The sequence below is a fragment of the Notamacropus eugenii genome, chromosome 1 (genome assembly GCF_028372415.1).
Source record: "Notamacropus eugenii isolate mMacEug1 chromosome 1, mMacEug1.pri_v2, whole genome shotgun sequence".
NCBI lineage: Eukaryota > Metazoa > Chordata > Mammalia > Diprotodontia > Macropodidae > Notamacropus > Notamacropus eugenii.
In genome coordinates this window covers 567805199-567822937 of record NC_092872.1, presented here as the reverse complement: position 1 = coordinate 567822937, position 17739 = coordinate 567805199, and the positions used below count along the sequence as shown (strand labels likewise).

The window sequence follows — 17739 nt, the reverse complement described above, 5'->3', positions numbered from 1 at the left end:
CTTCAGGGGGAAAAATAGACATTCAATGAAATAGAGGATTTTCAAGTGTTCTTGATAAAAGATCAGAGCTGAATAGAAAATTTGACTTTGAAATACAAATATGCTTCAAAAAAAGCATAGAAAGGTAAACAGTAAAGAGAAATCATAAGGAATTTAATAAGGTTAACCTGCTTATATTCCTACATGGGAATTTGGAACTCAAAATTTGAAAGAAAAAAAAGGATGGTAAAATTGTTTTTATATGTAATTGTGAAAAAATTAAATATTAAATAAGAAAAATATTCAGTGAACTTTACTGCAATCCAATTTTTACAACAGTTTTCAAATGACTTGTGGTGAAATCTTATTTGTATATGTATTTTTGTGCATATAGATAGATAGATTAGATATGATAATAACAGCTAGGATTTACATAAGATATTAAGGTGTGCAAAGCATTTAGTACACTTTAATTTTCAATCTGTTTTACATATCTCCTTGTAATTGATTCTAATAACTACCCTCTAAGAAAGGCAAAACAGGGATTATTAGTCCCATTTCACAATTAGTCTCAGTAGAACTAAATCAGTCAATCAAAAAACATTTATTGTCTACTATGTGCCAGACACTTTGTTAAATGCTGGGGATTCAAAAAAGGGCAAAAAACACTTCTTGCCCTCAAGAAGTCCACAGTCCAGTAGGGAAGACATTCAGCAAACAACCATGTACAAACATTTATCCCATATACAAAATAAATAAGAAAAGCTCAAGCTCAAACAGCTATTAAATGCCAGAACACCAAAAGTAGAACCAGGAGTTTCTGATTGTTAATCTTGGACACTTTGATTACAGTACATTTTAAGTGAAAATTAATTTTTTAAATACAATTGTAAAAGCTCCTTGGTCTAAGAAATCTGAATAAATCTTTTGTGCACTACAAATTTCTTAAAAGGACTTTTCCTGGGGCATGGGAATCAGCTACAGTTTCAGGACTAAACAAATTAGCTCCAGCTGGAATCCACTGTAGTTTTTACATTGCAAAGTCATTATCTCCACTTAAACTATTCAAACCTTTTGTTCACAAGAATGGTGTCATGACACGGTTGCCCATTAATTGTAAATTCCTCTGGCCTCACACCCAGGATGTTCAAAGAAGACCTGCTAGCACAATTAAAGTTACTACTGAACACACTTAAAGTTACAGGACAACACTCGCTGATATTTGGGCTCTAGTATTTTCTCAATTTCTTCCCTTCAACTTCTGTTAATTATCCAATACTAGGCAATAAACAAACAAACAAAAAAAAACCCGTTCATGTGAATATCTTACCTATTTATCTCCAGTGTATGCACTCCATAGTTGCTTTCAATCCTATACTTTCCTGGTTCACCTGCTTGGCAAATCAAACTATCATTCTTATACCTAAAATATAGAAAAGAGATTTGTTTTAAAAATTAATGGCATGGTTTTTCTTTTTAGTTTTTGATTCTGCTCTCTCTAGGGCTTTGCTAATATTGTATGTCATGACTTTAAATATCTCTTTATTATTAATTACCAAAAAAACATACTATTAGGAGTAAAGCACATGCTATACTTTTGAAAGCAAAGAAATACACCTATGTCTAATAGAAACAAATCATCCTGAATTTACACATGAGTTTTATTCCACAAAAGTGATTTGGAAGTCAGGTCACATTGTTCTATAGAAATAATGCTATAAATGGTAGCTACGTTCCCAAACCAGCCCCCCAAAGCCTATGTAATACAAAGTGGAACTGAATAAACTGCTTAAAAGCAAGGATCATTTCATTTTTTGCCTGGCAGATAGTAGGCACTAAATAAATGCTTGTTGACGTGTGTGTGTGTGTGCGTGCGTGTGTGTGTATGTGAAGAGAGAGAGAGTATATATATATATACATATATATATATATATATATACACACACGCACATACACACACATGTATATGTATATATATGCATATATGTATATATACATATATATGTATATATAAGTACATATATACATATATTGTGTATTGGGGGGGTATGTGTCCATCACACACAGGATTGCAATGGCTAGACATATGGTAAGTTAAATAAATTGTATATTACCAAAAATTACTTGAACACAAAAAGATAAAAGATATGATCAGAGATTTGGATGACCAGAATAGGAGGTGGATTAGTCAGGCAGAAACAGTGAAGAATAACCAACCAATAACTTGAGTTCTGCACTGGTGTTCATTAAATTGGCAGAGACAGAGGCGGAGCCAAGATGGTGGAACAGAAAGACACATATATTCTAGCACTTCCCTCACAATTCACAAATTACCTGCAAAAAATAGCTCTCAACAAAGTCTAGAGCAGCAGAAGCCATAGAACAACAGAGAGAAAGAGGTTTCCAGCTGAAGGTAACCTTGAAGGCCAGTAGGAAAGGTCTATCTCATGGGAAGCTGAGTGGAACAGAGCCCAGCCCTGGCCATGTGGCACAGGGAGGAACAGGACCAGAACAGGCCTCCAGGGCAGAATCTCCGGCAGGGAGGGTCTCAGATACCTCAATCCACAAGCAACAAAGAAAGCTGCAAAGGTCAGTGGGGGAGAGTTTTCCCAGCTGGGCTAGCGAGAACAGGGTTTCTCCAGCAATAGCCCCAGTCAATGGCAGAGGTCATGGCAGCACACTGCAAGCAGCAACTAAGGCTGGGAAGCAACCTGGATCCATTGTTCAGGCAGCTCAGCTTAAAGTCTCTGGTGGTAGGGAGAAGCTGAGCTAAACCACAGCCCTGAGTGCAGCCCCAACCCCACCCAATGCCCAGGGGAACCCAGCAGCTCAGTAGAATCTCTTGACAAAGGATTCAGAAGTCAAGTAACTGGCTGGAAAAATGCCCAAAAAATGGAAAAAACATAAGACCACAGAAGGTTACTTTCTTGTAATGAGAAGGTTACTTTCTTGTAAGGTATCTCCTCCCATCCTTTTGGGATGAGGAAGAACAAGGCATACTGTCACAGGAAATCAAAGGCCCTGCCTCCAGGGCCTCCAAAGGGAACTTAAACTGCAGTCAAGCAATAGAAGAGCTTGAAAAGGGAGTTAGCAGCCTGCTAAAGGAGAACACAAAAAATGCTGAGGAAAATAACAGCTTTAAAAAGAAGCTAACTCAGTTGGAAAAAAGAGGTCCAAAAAGCCAACGAGGAGAAGAAGGCAGAATAAAAGCAGAATTAGTCAAATGGAGGAGAAGTTTCAAAAGCTCATTGAATAAAATAGTTCTCTGAAAGAGAGAATTGAGTTCAGGGAAATGAATGACTATGAGATTAACCAGGCATTTAAAAAACAAAACCAAAAGTTTGAAAAAATAGAGGATAATGTGAAACACCTCATTGAAAAAGCAACTGACCTGGAAAATAGATCCAGGAGAAACAATTTAAAAATTATGGGACTACCTGAAAGCCATGATCAAAAAAAGAGCCTAGACATTATCTTCCATGAAATTATCTAGGAAAATTGTCTTGATATTCTAGAAACAGAAGGCAAAATAAATATTGAAAGAATCCACCAATCACCTCCTGAAAGAGACCCAAAGAGATAAACTCCTAGAAATGTTGTGGCCAAATGTCAGAGTTCCCAGGTCACGGAGAAAATACTGCAAGCAGCTAGAAAGAAACAATTTGAGTATTGTGGAAATATAATCAGGATAACACAGGATCTGGCAGCTTCAACATTAAGGTATCAAAGGGCTTGGAATAAGATATTCCAGAAGTCAAAGGAACTGGGATTAAAACCAAGAATCACCTACTCAGCAAAACTAAGTATAATACTTCAAGGGAATAAATGGTCATTCAATGATATAATGGACTTTCAAGCATTCATGATGAAAAGACCAGAACTGAAGAGAAAATCTGACTTTCAGACATAAGAATCAAGAGAAGCATGAAAAGGTAAACCAGAAAGAGAAATCATAAAAGACTTTCTAAAGCTGAACTGTTTACATTCCTACATGGAAAGAAAATATTTATAACTCTTGAGACTTTTCTCAGTGTTTGGGTAGGTGGAGGGATTGCACACACACACACACACACACACACACACACACACACACACACACATAGACAGAGAGTACAGGTTGTGTTGAATCAGAAGAGATGATATTCACAAAATAAAATAAAAATTAAGGGGTGAGGGAGGAAAATACTGCGAAGAATGGAATGGGGCAGGCTATAACTCATAAAAGAGATAAAGAAAAGTCTTATTCAATGGAGGAGAAAAAGGAGGAGGGGAGAGGGGAAAAGTGAAGCTACTCTCTCTACATATGGCTTTTGGAGGGAATAATATGCTCACTAAATTTGGTATGAAAATCTATCTTATACTACAGGAAAGTAGAGGAGGAGGCAACAAGTGAGGTGAGGGGAATGATAGAAGGGAGGGCAAATGAGAGAAGGGAGTAACTAGAAATAAACACTTTTAGGAAGGGACAAGGTCAAATGAGGGAATAAAAAAATAAGGGGGGATAGAGTAGGATAGAGGGCAATATACTTAGTATTACACAACATGATTATTATGGAAGTTTTTTGCAAAGCAACATATATTTAGTCAACATATATTGAATTTCTTGCCTTCTCAGTGGGAATGAGTAGGGAAGGAGGGAGAGAGAGAAATCAGAATTCGAAGTATTAGAAACAAATGTTGAGAATTGTTATTGCATATAACTGGGAAATAAGAAACACAGGTAATGGGGTATAGAAATTTATTTTGCCCTACAAGAAAAGAGAGAAGATGGGGATAAGGGCAGGGTGGGGTGTGATATAAGGGAGGGCTCATTGAGGGAAGGGGTAATCAGAATGCAAGGTATTGGGGGGTAGGGGGAGGGGAGACATGGGGAGAAAAATTGGATATGTTACAAAGTGAGGTAAAAGCAATTAGTATTAAAACAATCGACTGAATTAATTACTGAGACTAAATCAGAGACATCTTTAGTTTGGGGAAAAGAATTTTAGTCTAAGTTTCCTAGAGGCAGGTAACCTCGGGTAAAATTCGGCATTGATGGAAAAGTTAATTTAATGGTAAATTTGATTTTATGACTGTTATTTAAGCAGGAACTAGAACATGTATAGAAAGGCATGTAAGCCACTTAAGACTTGCCTCAAAAGATATTCCTTAGCCAATGGGAAATTATAGTTATATCTAAAACCTGGTTATTAGAACTTGCTGTTTTAAGACTCTATGGGACTATTAACTAACTGTTCCTCTGAGTCTAACTCCAGGTATGGATAGCAAGAAAGGTGGTCTGAGCCTCCAGTCCATGATGCCAGTAAGCCTGTGAGATGCTGATGTGAACTGAAAAAGGTGATCTCATGGGAAGGGCGGGAGACCAGCTGTTCAGCCTGGGCTGAGGTAGGATTCTCCTTACTCAATTTCCCCACTGACACCTGGCAGACTTTAAGCCTGACTGAATGCAAGCTGACAATCTACTTCTGCCTGCAACTGCCATGAGGTTGGGGAGATATTGTTTGCCTGCAACATTCCTGCTCTTAGTGGCAATTTCCTATAATCAAAAGGTTTGTAAGCTTAATACCAGATCTATTAAATTACAGATTGTTGGTAGAGGAACATCTGAGGTTAAGTCTAAAATTAAGCTATTAGGCTTAGGACTTTAGACCAACAACGTTAGGGTCTTTTAATTCTTAGTAATAGTGTGGAGACAATTAGGTCAAGGGTTTATGAAGTTCACACACATAGTTATTATTTGTGTCTCAGTTGGTTAATGTTAAAAAAAATTCGTTTGTGGTCTGTATTGTAAATGCCTTAAAAGAAGTATCACCTGATCAAAAGTTAGAATTGTTTTATATGATACGAACTATGTTAAAAATGAAAAACAAAGAAACTATAAATCACAAAGTAAAAAAAAAAGAAATTGTCAGAGACATGGAGGAAGTTTGCTGGCAAAGTAATCACATATTCTATGAAGGATTTATGAAAGAACCTGAATAATAATCACATGGGATGAGAAGGTGTGCCTGGTTTGCACTGTTCATGGGCAAATAAATATGGTGTGACCATATTTAAAATGGCAGGTTCACAGAAGTATGTAACTGAATAATCTTATTTATAGCAACATGGAACCTTAGCAACTTTTAGATCATTATTTCCTCGCTGAATCATAGACTCCAAACTGGAAGAGGCTAAAAAGTCATCCAATCTATCCTCCTCATTTAACAAATAAGGAAACTGAGCTCAGAGATTTTTTTTAACTTGCCAATTTCACATAGGCAGAAAACAACAAATCTAGAAATTAAGAGCAGCCCCTCTGACTTCAAGTACAGCACTCCTTCCATTGCATGGCTCTTTCTGACTTGCAACTCTATATGCCAAAAACACATTTTTCCCTGTTGCAGCCCTAATGGTAGCAAGAGTAGAAGACACCAAGTGCCCCATTTCTGCACCAGTCATAGTAAAAGCAGTATTTTGGAAGTTCTGAATCACTACTAATGGTTCAAGTAGCTGGGCTCAGTAAAGGTAGGCAGACAAAGGTACTAATGCCAGTCATTATTTACAAATGGAGAAACTGCAACTCACAAAGGGGAAAAGAATGGCCTAGAGTCATACAGGTATGTCTGTGACAGATACACGATCTTATTTGCTCTTACATATATATATGTCTCCCCTAACCAAGTAGATAACAAGCTCATTTTGTATAGTAGTCATGTGCAGGGACCTGCTGGACCTTTCATTGGTGCTCATGAATAAGAGACTGACACTTAAACTGAGGGTCAGAGGACCTCTTTATCACCTTGTATAACCTTTGCTGGGACATAGTTTCCCTACTATGTAATAAAATTATAGATTAGATAAGGGCTATGGCTCCTTTCAGTTCTAAATCCAATGATTGTAATATAATTTTAAACTGTATAAAGTAAACTCTGACATGTGGTCCAAAAACTGGGATATGATGGTGGCAGTGGAACCAACACAAACAGAAAGAGATGAAAAGTAATATTTATTAGGTTAAGAAAGAAATTGTTTTTCTCTGATCATATAATAGCGATTAACTACAACAATGACATCTTTCCATAAGAATGTGACTGGATCAAATGGCAATGTATTTGATGTGTACTTCAGGCTAGAACTGCATCTATAATGTTTCCAGCTGTACATTCCTGTTAGCATAATCAACATACATACACACACACACACACACACACACACACACACACACACAGGACTCTATTGAATCCTATGAACTGAAAAAGCAAATTCACAGTCTCACAGATAAAGCCCTCTACAGGGATTGAGTTCTAAAATGTATATGACTTCTTAGAAGAACTAATAAATACTATACAGCATGTCAAGTATTGTTGATATTTAAAAGCCATATTCTTTTTCTTGTTTTCAGCAATATGAGAATTAGAGTTGAAATACAGATCTAAGGGTGATATAGATATATATAGATAGATATTGAATTTTCTCAGACATATGCCACATATGTCATGTCTGTTTCTCTTTATCATTCATGGAACATATGTGTACATATATGTGTGTACATATGTCCACATGTGTATATGTGTACGTATATTGCCAAAATCTCGGGGGAGAGAGAGATTCAACTAGGTGGCATGGTAGACAGAGCACTGGGCTTGAAGTCAATAAGATGTAAATTTAAATCATGCTTCAGACTTTTACTAAATGTGTGAGACCTTTCCCACACTAAACCTTTCCCACACAAAATTTCCTCGATTATAAAATGAGGCAGTTGGACTCAATGACCTCCAATGCCCCTTCCACCTCTGATTCATGATCTTATGGTATGTGAATCAGATATATGCATATATGCACTATATATATGACATATATGCAATATATCTATGAGATCTGCAGGTAGTAGGAAAAGAACTCTTCAGAGAGCATGGGTTGAAATTCCAACTTTGACATTTACTAAATCTGGGAAGTCATATCCTCTATTTTTGACTCAGATTCTTCATCTGTAAAATAAAGGAATTGGATCAGTTGATCTCAAAAATCCCTTCAAAAAACAACCTTCTATGTATATCTGTTTGCAGACATGTATGCATACTCATTGCATTTAACATACATATAATATACATAGTACACACATGTATGTCACATTTGTATATGTAAACATACTTATTTACATATACATGTAAACATCAAATAGTTCAGGAAAACCAACAGTGGCTATCTGCAAATGGGTCAATCAGTTCCATATCTCTAAGTGTATAAAAATTGTGAAGGTCAATAGAAAGTAACTGAAATCATAATACACATTACAAACTAATGACATCTGAAGCATGTAACAGTGATGCAAATCAGAAGTCACCTTCATTTCAAATAAGCAAGAAACCCATTTGTGAAACTTTAAGGTTTTGATACCTTAAAATAATGGAGTTTTTTCTCCATTTATATAGAAGAGTTTTTATCCAACACTTTTTAAAGTCAGAACCAATGTTCTAATAGCTTTGATAGTCCTAAATATCTCTTCACACACTTAGTCAGAAATCAGCCCACTTGCAATTTTTCTCAAAGGAGCCATAGTACATATAGTATGTTACAGTAAAACCTCAATTGACTAGCAAAGGGAGGAAGAATGTGCTCTGGTCAATTGAATATGTTCATTATGATCCTCAGTGTTATGCAATAATAAGGGATGTTTGGCATACTGAACCCTGGAAAATTAAAAAATTAATTAGTGAAAGTATTTGTCATCACATAGGGATATCCCAATTTAGGAACTCCATTCTCCAATATAGATCCAGTTCCCCACTATCAGTGATTTAGAAGTTATGACATAGGTAATTAAGTTGCCTGAGGCACTTGGGGTTTAAAGGACTTGAACAGGGTCAGAGGCAAAATTTAAGCCCAAATCATCCTGTCACCTAGTCCATTCAATGTGGCACTGTTTCTTTGATGCGGTGTAATGTGAAGTATGTGTTTTTGAGTGTACCCTGTTTACTAAGGCAGGAAAGTGATCCAATACATTTTGGGGGAAAATAGCAAACAAAAATGTATGAAACTAAAAGGTTTGAGGCCTTAACCTGTTTTATAAAATACAGAAAAATCTTCATTTAAAAGATAATTCATATACCAACTAATTTTGTCCCCAAAGTAGATGTATGAGAAAGATGGTGTGAGACTATGGGTATAGAACACTGCATTTAATACCATACTTGGTTGACTTAGTTAGTTTCACTGAATTGTTTTGTTTCGTTTTGTTTAATCTGTTATAACGAATGACTCTCTAGGAGCAGAAGGGAGGAGTACCATGCTGGCAGATGTAGGTGTTATAAAAACAAAAGTTATCAATTACAATTTTTTAAGGTAACTCAGTTAATCCAAACATCCCATTCCCTAAGCATTCTGGTTACTGATAAAAGTTTACTACCACACACTATGTGGCCTAACAAAATTAATCCCACGGTGTCTAAAGACTCAGTTAATGGAATCACTCACCACATAAATGCAAACCTGATGAAAGTCCACTCATTTAAATTCATGTCACTTATAAGAGTCTGTTCTTAAGTAGATGACCCTATCGGGAATCATTAATAGAGCTGCACTAGAATAAAAATGTTAGCACTTATTTAGAATTAGTGTATTGGGAGGTTTGAGAAGTATATACTGTGTCCAGAGTTGCGTGAAACTCTTTTCATTTCAGGAGGGGAATGGGAAAATGGTTAGGAGTTAAGTTTATGCTTTAGCTCCCATTTGATTACCCTTTGAGCAGATGTATATAATCCCTTAAGGCAAAACCATTAACATTATTTTTGAGTCATTGGAATGTCAAAAAAAAAAAAAAATACTGACCACTGTACCACAGGAGTAGGAAATCCATGTACAGTGAAACAAAGCTTCACATTCATCTTTTCCCAGACAGTGTGGGACCTAAGTCGCACCAGAATCTCAGGAGCTCGACTTATCCTTTCCTCAGATAGATGCCTCTCCCAGGCCATTTTATCATTCACCTGTTACCCAAGAAATAAAGATGAATCAGCAGAAAGCTGCAAATGATTACTGCTCCGAAATTTACTCTCGATATCAAACCACCCAAGTGGTATGTTATTCAATGGCTATTTAATTTATACTTGTAGAAGGAAAGTTAAAGTATTTTTACCAATTCTTGAATTGAATATTTGTCCAGTTTTTCTCTGGCATGAGACCGAGCCAGGCGCACATCTTCTTCTATGAAACTCAGTTCATTGAGAAAACGCTGTCTCCTTGCTTCTCCATAAGAAGACAACAGAGATCTGTAAAACCAAAAGCATCTTTGTCAACTTAATTAAGTAGGCATAGAGTATGTTGCTGCTCCTACACAATTGCAAATGGTGGAAAGGACACCGGTCCTGGAACCAACTACCCTGGATTCAAATTCTGTCTCAGACACTTATTCCCTGCATGATTCTCAGCTAAATCACTTAACCTACCTAGACCACAGTTTCCTCACATGAAAACAGAGGAGACTGGACTAAATTTTAGCTCTAGATTTATGATGCATACCCAGTTAATGTCAGAGAAATTTTATTTTTTTTTAGTGATTTCACTTGAATAATTTAATTTTATTATTTTTATTTCATTTTCATAATAGGGATATTAATGAATGAATATTTATACAGAAATTTAGATATTCATTTTTTTCTTTTTAATGATCTAATTTGAGCACAGGAGCATTGTGGCTCATCATCATCACACACAGATTGATGCTTGATCAAACAGAGGGTCAGAGGTTCAAATCCAGGTGATATTGGGCAAGTCATTTAACTTCCGTTGGCCTCAGTTTCCTCATCCATCATATGAGAGGGTTGGCTAAGATGGTTCCCTTCCAGCCTTGAATATGTGATCCACTTGGTTGGCCTAGCATTCCAGAAGATTGTTTTGTGGTCTATGTCTGGGCATTAAATTAAATCTGAGGCTTTTGAATGAGCAGAAGCAGAGGTAAAAACAGGTCTGCCTTGTACAAAAGTCAAAAGCAGAGAATCGACATCTGAACCTGTCCAGCTTGAAGGCTCAGCCGTTCTAATATACCCACATAAGAAATTATATTGTTAATGTATCTTTTTTCTTAATATGAAGATCTTTTCCATCCATTCATGGGCCCCTCTGACCTGCTTAAATCACACGAAAGCCTAAGTCACATGTGGTGGGAGGAGCTTGCTGATTGGGCGGAGCAGGAAGGGGCGGAGCAGGAAGGGGCGGAGCTGAGAGGAAGTTGTCAGACTAGTGAGATCTCAGAGAGAGAGAGAGGAAGCAGGCAGCTGGCTGTGGGTGAGAGAAGGGCGTTGTGGTTGAGGGTGTTTGTTTGTGGGAAGGCCTGTTAACGTGTATGGACTTCTTATTTACCATGGTAGCTTTCTTTGTTGCTATGATGGATTTGCCTTTCTGGTGTTTGAATGAATGTTTTGGTTTGGTCTTCCATGTGCAGAGTCTGTTATACTTATGATTCAGAACTGTGCTGGCATGTTCATAGCTACTGTAATTGGTGTGAATATCGATCCATTGGTGCTGCAGAAATTTGGATCTCTTTCTCTCTCTCTCTCTCTCTCCCCCCCCCCCCCTGTCTCTCTCTCTCTCCCCCTCTCTGTCTGTCTATCTGTCTGTCTGTCTGTCTCTCTCTCTCTTTCTCTCTCCCCCTCTCCCTCTTCCTGTCCTCCTTGTTGGTCAGATTGCAATGCTCCAAAGGGCCCTGACTGAATATACCAAGTCCCTTTATAGGATAGGAGCTTTGCCTTATCAGATTGCTCTTTGAACCATTTTATTTTTAATCATGGGAAAGAAGGGGAAAGGAATTCATGTTCTTTGTCATCGGCCAGATGAGTTATCGATAATCATCAGTCCAGACTGTAAGTGTAAGCACCCAATTATCAATAACATCTACCTTGAAAATTTCAGACTCATGTACATATAATAAAAGCTAAAGACCATTAGCTTGGACCATCTCAAATTATACAGATGAGGAAACATTCACGATAAAGTTAACTGACTTAGCTGAGGTTACAGAGCTAATAAGTATCCAAGATGCAGAACCCCATACTATCTCAGTACCCATCAGCTTTAACTAAGGTATAAGATAAAGATCTTTCCCAGGAGTTAAAGTAATGGCAATCAAATTAAAATCTTTTGCTGTTTTTGTTTTACTAAAAGTGCCTCTGATTGAATAATGTGATTGGGGAGGATCTTTCCCATCCACTGATGGGCCTGCCCAGTAGGGGAGTTGTTTTGATTTTTCTATGGAGGCACTGAGTCAGAGGGTTATGCCCTCTGGCTCTGAAAAGTGTATAAATACTCTGAGGTTGAGGTTTTATTTTGGGGCTTAGTTTTTGTAAGAGTGTTTGTTGGGCCAGATGAGGACTCTGGGAGACTGCTAAAGAGCCCCCCAGCTTTGAAAGCCCAGATTGTCATGTTTCCTTCTCTGGTAACTGGTCTGTTGAATTATGGTCAGACAGAGGAAGCCATGTCTGTTGAGTAGTTTGGGGTTCAGGGTATTGATTCCTATGAACTAGGTGAATGATACATGTGCTTGACTAAAGGACTATGACATGTGTTTGATTAAAGTGATTGTTAATCCCTCTAAAGTGGCCTTTCCTTTCATGAATGCAAATCTAAGAACTTGTGATAGCAGGTGCCCCTGCATATGTTGGGGTGCTTATTGATACAGGTATCTACTCCAAAGCCTTAGTCACGCTAAGTGCTCAGTTCTGAAGTTCAAGAAACATATGTAGTAGTTGGTATGGTTCCTGGACCAAGGTGAGACTATATTGGATGGTAAGAGGGTAAAGGAGGGGGAATGGTGGACTGGAAAAGACAGCTGTCTACATAATGTAATATGATCTTGGATAGCCAAGAGTTGATCACTCAGAAATATCTCCCACACTGTCCTTTAAATCCCTTAAATTCTTACTAGTGAACTGTTCTTTCCATGAAGATATTGTCTCCAGAAAGCCTCCTTTAAAGTATACATGTACTACCCAGGAAGGCCATACATTAATGGCCTTTAACACATTAGTGGGTCTTAGTTTATCAGATTAACAACTAGTCACTTAGCAGAGATCTTTGTTCTAATGGAATGTAACAGTCAGTGCTATTGAAATATGCTATTAGGAAAGGCTGGTCTTCAGATATCCCAGAAGCAAATGTGATTTTTTTAAGAAGGATCAGAATCCTTCACCTGTACTAACTGAAAACTCTCCTCCAATGTGTGGATTTTACTTTTCAAAGTCGAGTTTATTCCTAGGCCAATAGCACCACCACACATTTCCATCTTGCAATGTTCAATCTATATCCATTTAGGAATCTCTCCCTTGAAATACTCTTTTCCAGCACATTCAGAAATCCATTCTAAATGCCAAAATTTAGTCTAACATTACTCAATACAGAATTGCTTCACCCCTCATCTGTTTACTCTTGAAGTCCACAGAAATAACCTGCATATTTATCCTCAATACATTTTTTTCCAAAATAGAATTAAAGGCATCTAAGGAATATTTTTTAATCTTCTATATCTTCCAGAAAGACATGGTCACATCTGTCAGATCACATCCTTCTCTATAATATTACCATGCATCAAATAATAAGCAGTCTCTTAAATAGGTGCATATCTGTAGTTTCCTCATCATTTAAACAAGTGCAATTCATCTCAGATCCTAGACTAATAACTATCAGCAGAAGTACAGAATAAATAAAACTTCAGGCTAGCAAAAGCAATGAAAAAAATCTCATTATAAGAGTTTGAATTTTCCTTATACCTCCAATAAATTTAGGAAAAGTTCTTGCTCCTTCATACACACAATACTGTTATATGAAGGGGCGTTGGCAGCACTAGACTGAAACCTCTATGTGTCTGGAATTTCAACTACTCAAAACCCTCAAATAACTGAATTTTTTTTCTTTCCATTTTGTACAACTATAAGCAAATCATATGAAAAACTTTAGGCAATTATTAAATGATATGACAGGATAACTTAGGTGACAGTCTCTAGATCTGTGATGTAATTGGTGAAGGGAATACCCAGGGTGGAAACTTCCTCCAGCAGTGCAGGCTGTAAATTTTATTATAATTTAGAGTCTTATAGAGATGCCTGAGCCATTAAGGGGTTTATCCATGGTCCCATAGCTATATATGTCACAGGAAGGAAAATAACTAGGGCTGAAACTCATTTAACCCTCAATTATGCAGAAAATTGTGATAACCAGATAATAATTATCTACACATTCCTTTTGCTACAGGTTTAACTATATCACTGTCCCTATGTTTTAGTGGGAAAATTGAAACACAGAAAAGTCATGACTTGCTGAAGGTCACACCAGTATGTAACTGATTAAAAAAATGGGGCTCAAAAGCAGGTCTCTTACTCAGTCCAATTAACTATTGAATATAAAATTTGCACATCACTTGAAGCAAACCTGATATTTTAAAGACATATTTACAAAACAGACAAATTAGTTAAGTGATTAATTGCTTTGCAAAAGGATCCTTCAGTTTCTCAAATGAAACCTTCAAAGCTACTATAAGCTATTCAAAATGCAATTCAGTTTATAAAACTTAAACCAATACACAACTCTTCAAGGGGAAAACTTCTGAATAAACCACGTACTCCTGTTCTGTGGTAGATTCGCCTGTCACAGTATAAATAAAAATACAAAATACCACTCTCTGATGATATGTTTTTCATCTAGGCTTTATTCTTTTTTTAATTAACAGAGAGAAAATAAAAATAAAACAACACTAAGCTTAATAAGTAGCATGAGATAAATAACCTAAGACCTTTAACTCTTTGGTATGGTGACTTGAATAGTTTTCAGTCATCACCAGCTGTTCTGTCTTGACCTGACAATAATGTGAGTACTGACATTTTCTCTAATCCTTCATGTTCATATGGCACCTTCCCTTCTAGAGCTAACTGTTGAAATGTGAAGCAAGATTTGTCTATAGAATCCTTCTATATTCCCTCAATTTACACATGTAGAACTTTCCCCGTGAAAATGTCATTTTCTCAGACAGTCTGTATTTGGAGTGTCTCTCCTGTATTTTCCATTATCCTTTGAGGAAATAGCTCAAAATGGGATGCAAAGGTATTTGGTTTTCTCAGTTGTGTGTTTTTCTCTCATCATATAGCCCATATGAGCACATACAATCTGCAAAGAATCAAAGGCAGAATTGTCAGATTTTCCTAGAAATGTGTCACTTTACCCCTTTCAGCCCTTTGCAGTTAGTGCCTTTGTAACCATACTGTTCTTTTGTGCAATTATCACTCATGTGTATCACATAGAGTCTCTTTTAAAGATTCATAAAAGCATTAGCAAGCATCTGTTGTCAATGTTCATTTCTGATGGATAGCCACTTTAGGGGAAGGGACATGGCTAGAATTCTATGACTCAGTTAAGCATTTTTTCTTACTTTCTTACTTTTCTTACTTTGAACTGACTTATCCCCATAATTAGGCAGCTAGGTGGCAAAGTGGATAGAGTGCCAGGCCTGGAGTCAGGAAGACTCTTCTGCCTGAGTTCAAATCCAGCCTCAAACACTTACCAGCTGTGTGATCTTGGACAAATTACTTAACCCTGTTTGCCTCAGCTTCCTCATCTGTAAAATGAGCTGCAGAAGGAAATGGCAAAAATGATGGGCACTCAGGCCCCAGCCCTAAGATCATGTCTCTGGAAGCCTCCCAAATTCTCATCAGGCCCCTGTCCTGTGAGATAACTTTCTCTTGTCGCAGAACATATTCTCTTATCAGGACAGAGGGGTGCCTGGCCTAAGTATTTTTGTCCCTAGCTGGCCCAAGGACTCTCCTTCCCACCAGATCCCCAAGGTCTATGCCTCTCACAACTCCCTCAGTATCTGTCGTACTCCCTAAACCTTCCTTTCCATAGCTTCTGAAGACACCTGGACCCTTAGATTACCTAATTAGTATCCCTGGCATTCCTTTCACATGCCCCTTTTCCATATGAACCCCAGCATCATCCTTATTCTCTTTCAAGTTCCTCAAAGGGACTTTGCCTGCTTCTATTGGCATTATAATAAAATGCATCTTAATGAAAGACAGCTTGAATGCGTGAATTCATTCCAGCCAACTCTACTTTGGCATTTTCAGGGTCCCAGTACCACAAACCTCTTCAAAACCACTCCAGTATCTTTGCCATGAAAACCCCTAAAGGGGTCACAAAGAGTCACACGTGACTGAAAAATGACTAAACAATTGAATAACCCCATGATCAGCATCTCCAAATTGCATAATTTCAAAGCTGGAAGGGATATCAAAATCCCTCTGGTTCAGCTCATAAAGAATTCCCTTTTCAATATAACTTAACAAGTGGGGATCCAACCTTTGCTTAAAAACTTGCAATGGCTGGTAAACCCCTAACCCCCAAAGCAAGCTAGTGCTTAGTCTACTTGAGGATAGCTTCTGGCTGTTGGGAAGCTTTGTTGTCGATGATGATGACGATGATGATGATGATGATGACGACGATGTTTTTAAGTGTCTCCTTCAGGCCACATCCATCACTTCAAGTCCTGAGCACTGAGGCTTAACAGAGTAATTTTAATTTCTCTGTTGTGTTACATGCCTTCCAATACTTGAAAACAACAATCATGTCCATCTTCTCCCCTCTGCTCTACCTTTCCCTCAATCTCTTCTCTTCTCTGGGATAAGCAGCACTAGTTTCTTTAACTAGTCCTCAGATAGTAAGATCTCAAGGTCCTTCGCTATCCCAGTTGCTTTTTGATTTCTTCATTTTTTTCTTCCAGCTTTCTAAAATGTGATGCTCAAAACTGATCAAAACATTCCAGATATGGTGTGATGGAGACTGGGAGAAACATATCATACTTTCCTGTTCACTTCCTGCCCCAGCCTCAGCGACTTTTAATTAAGCTTAAAAGTGCATTGGTTTATTTGACTACCTAATCACACAGTTACCTCACTGTGCTTACAGTCTTTTTTCCAAGACACTGATATCTAATGATAACAGTAATAATAGCTAACATTTAAATAGTGCTTACTATGTGCCAGGTACTATGCTAAGTACCTATTTGTACTTATTTGATCCTCACAACAACCAGGGGAGGTAAGTGCTATTATCAACCCTATTTTACAAAAGAGAAAACAGAGGCTAAATGACTTGCCCACAGTCACACAACTTGTAAGTGTCTGAGGTCAGATCTTCGGGACTCCAAGTGTGGTGTTCTAACTAGTGATATCACCACCATCTTCTACCTATAAATTTCTATGTGCACAAACATTATGTGGGATACCTCTTCTCAGTGTCTGATTTTCCTGTATAACAGAAAAGTCCACCTTAAGGGTCCAGGGATATGTGCTTAGAACTAGTAATTTCATGTGAATATTTTCATCTAGGGGAATTTTTCAATCTATTTTTCTCATGGGATTTTCTCATTTATGTAACATAACAAGATTGTAAAAGAAATAAAGCAGAGTAAGACAGAAAATCCTGGTAAATCACACATAGTACTGGTTCTATAGGGAAGAAAGTTGAAAAGAAGGCTGAACAGAAAGGATGACACAATGTGGTAGAGTCAGCAACCCATGATGTGGTAAGGTTTCATAGGTTCAGGAAGGTTTTCCTGTCTTTCCAAATAGCTCTTCCAAACTCAATTCACTTTTCCCTGAAATTTTACCATTAGAGATTTAGTCTTTGGTTTTAAATTTTAGTTCCTTTTAAAATACACGTCATCTGGGGGAAAGAAGATAGTCATTTATGTCTCAGGGTAAATTCATTTATTGATTCAACAAATAGAATCCTTGAAGG

At 37.4% G+C, this 17739-nt stretch overlaps 1 protein-coding gene across 1 annotated transcript in view; it reads right to left on the bottom strand.

Annotated features, from left to right (window-relative positions):
- Positions 1–17739, bottom strand: part of MYOM2 (myomesin 2) — a 161063-nt gene that overhangs the window by 126441 nt on the left and 16883 nt on the right. Inside the window, exons 4-6 of the mRNA XM_072634369.1 lie at positions 10097–10229; positions 9790–9947; positions 1310–1402 (exon numbers count right to left, since the gene is read on the bottom strand). Of these exons, the coding sequence (XP_072490470.1) occupies positions 1310–1402; positions 9790–9947; positions 10097–10229 (384 nt within the window). The remainder of the gene's footprint in view (positions 1–1309; positions 1403–9789; positions 9948–10096; positions 10230–17739) is intronic.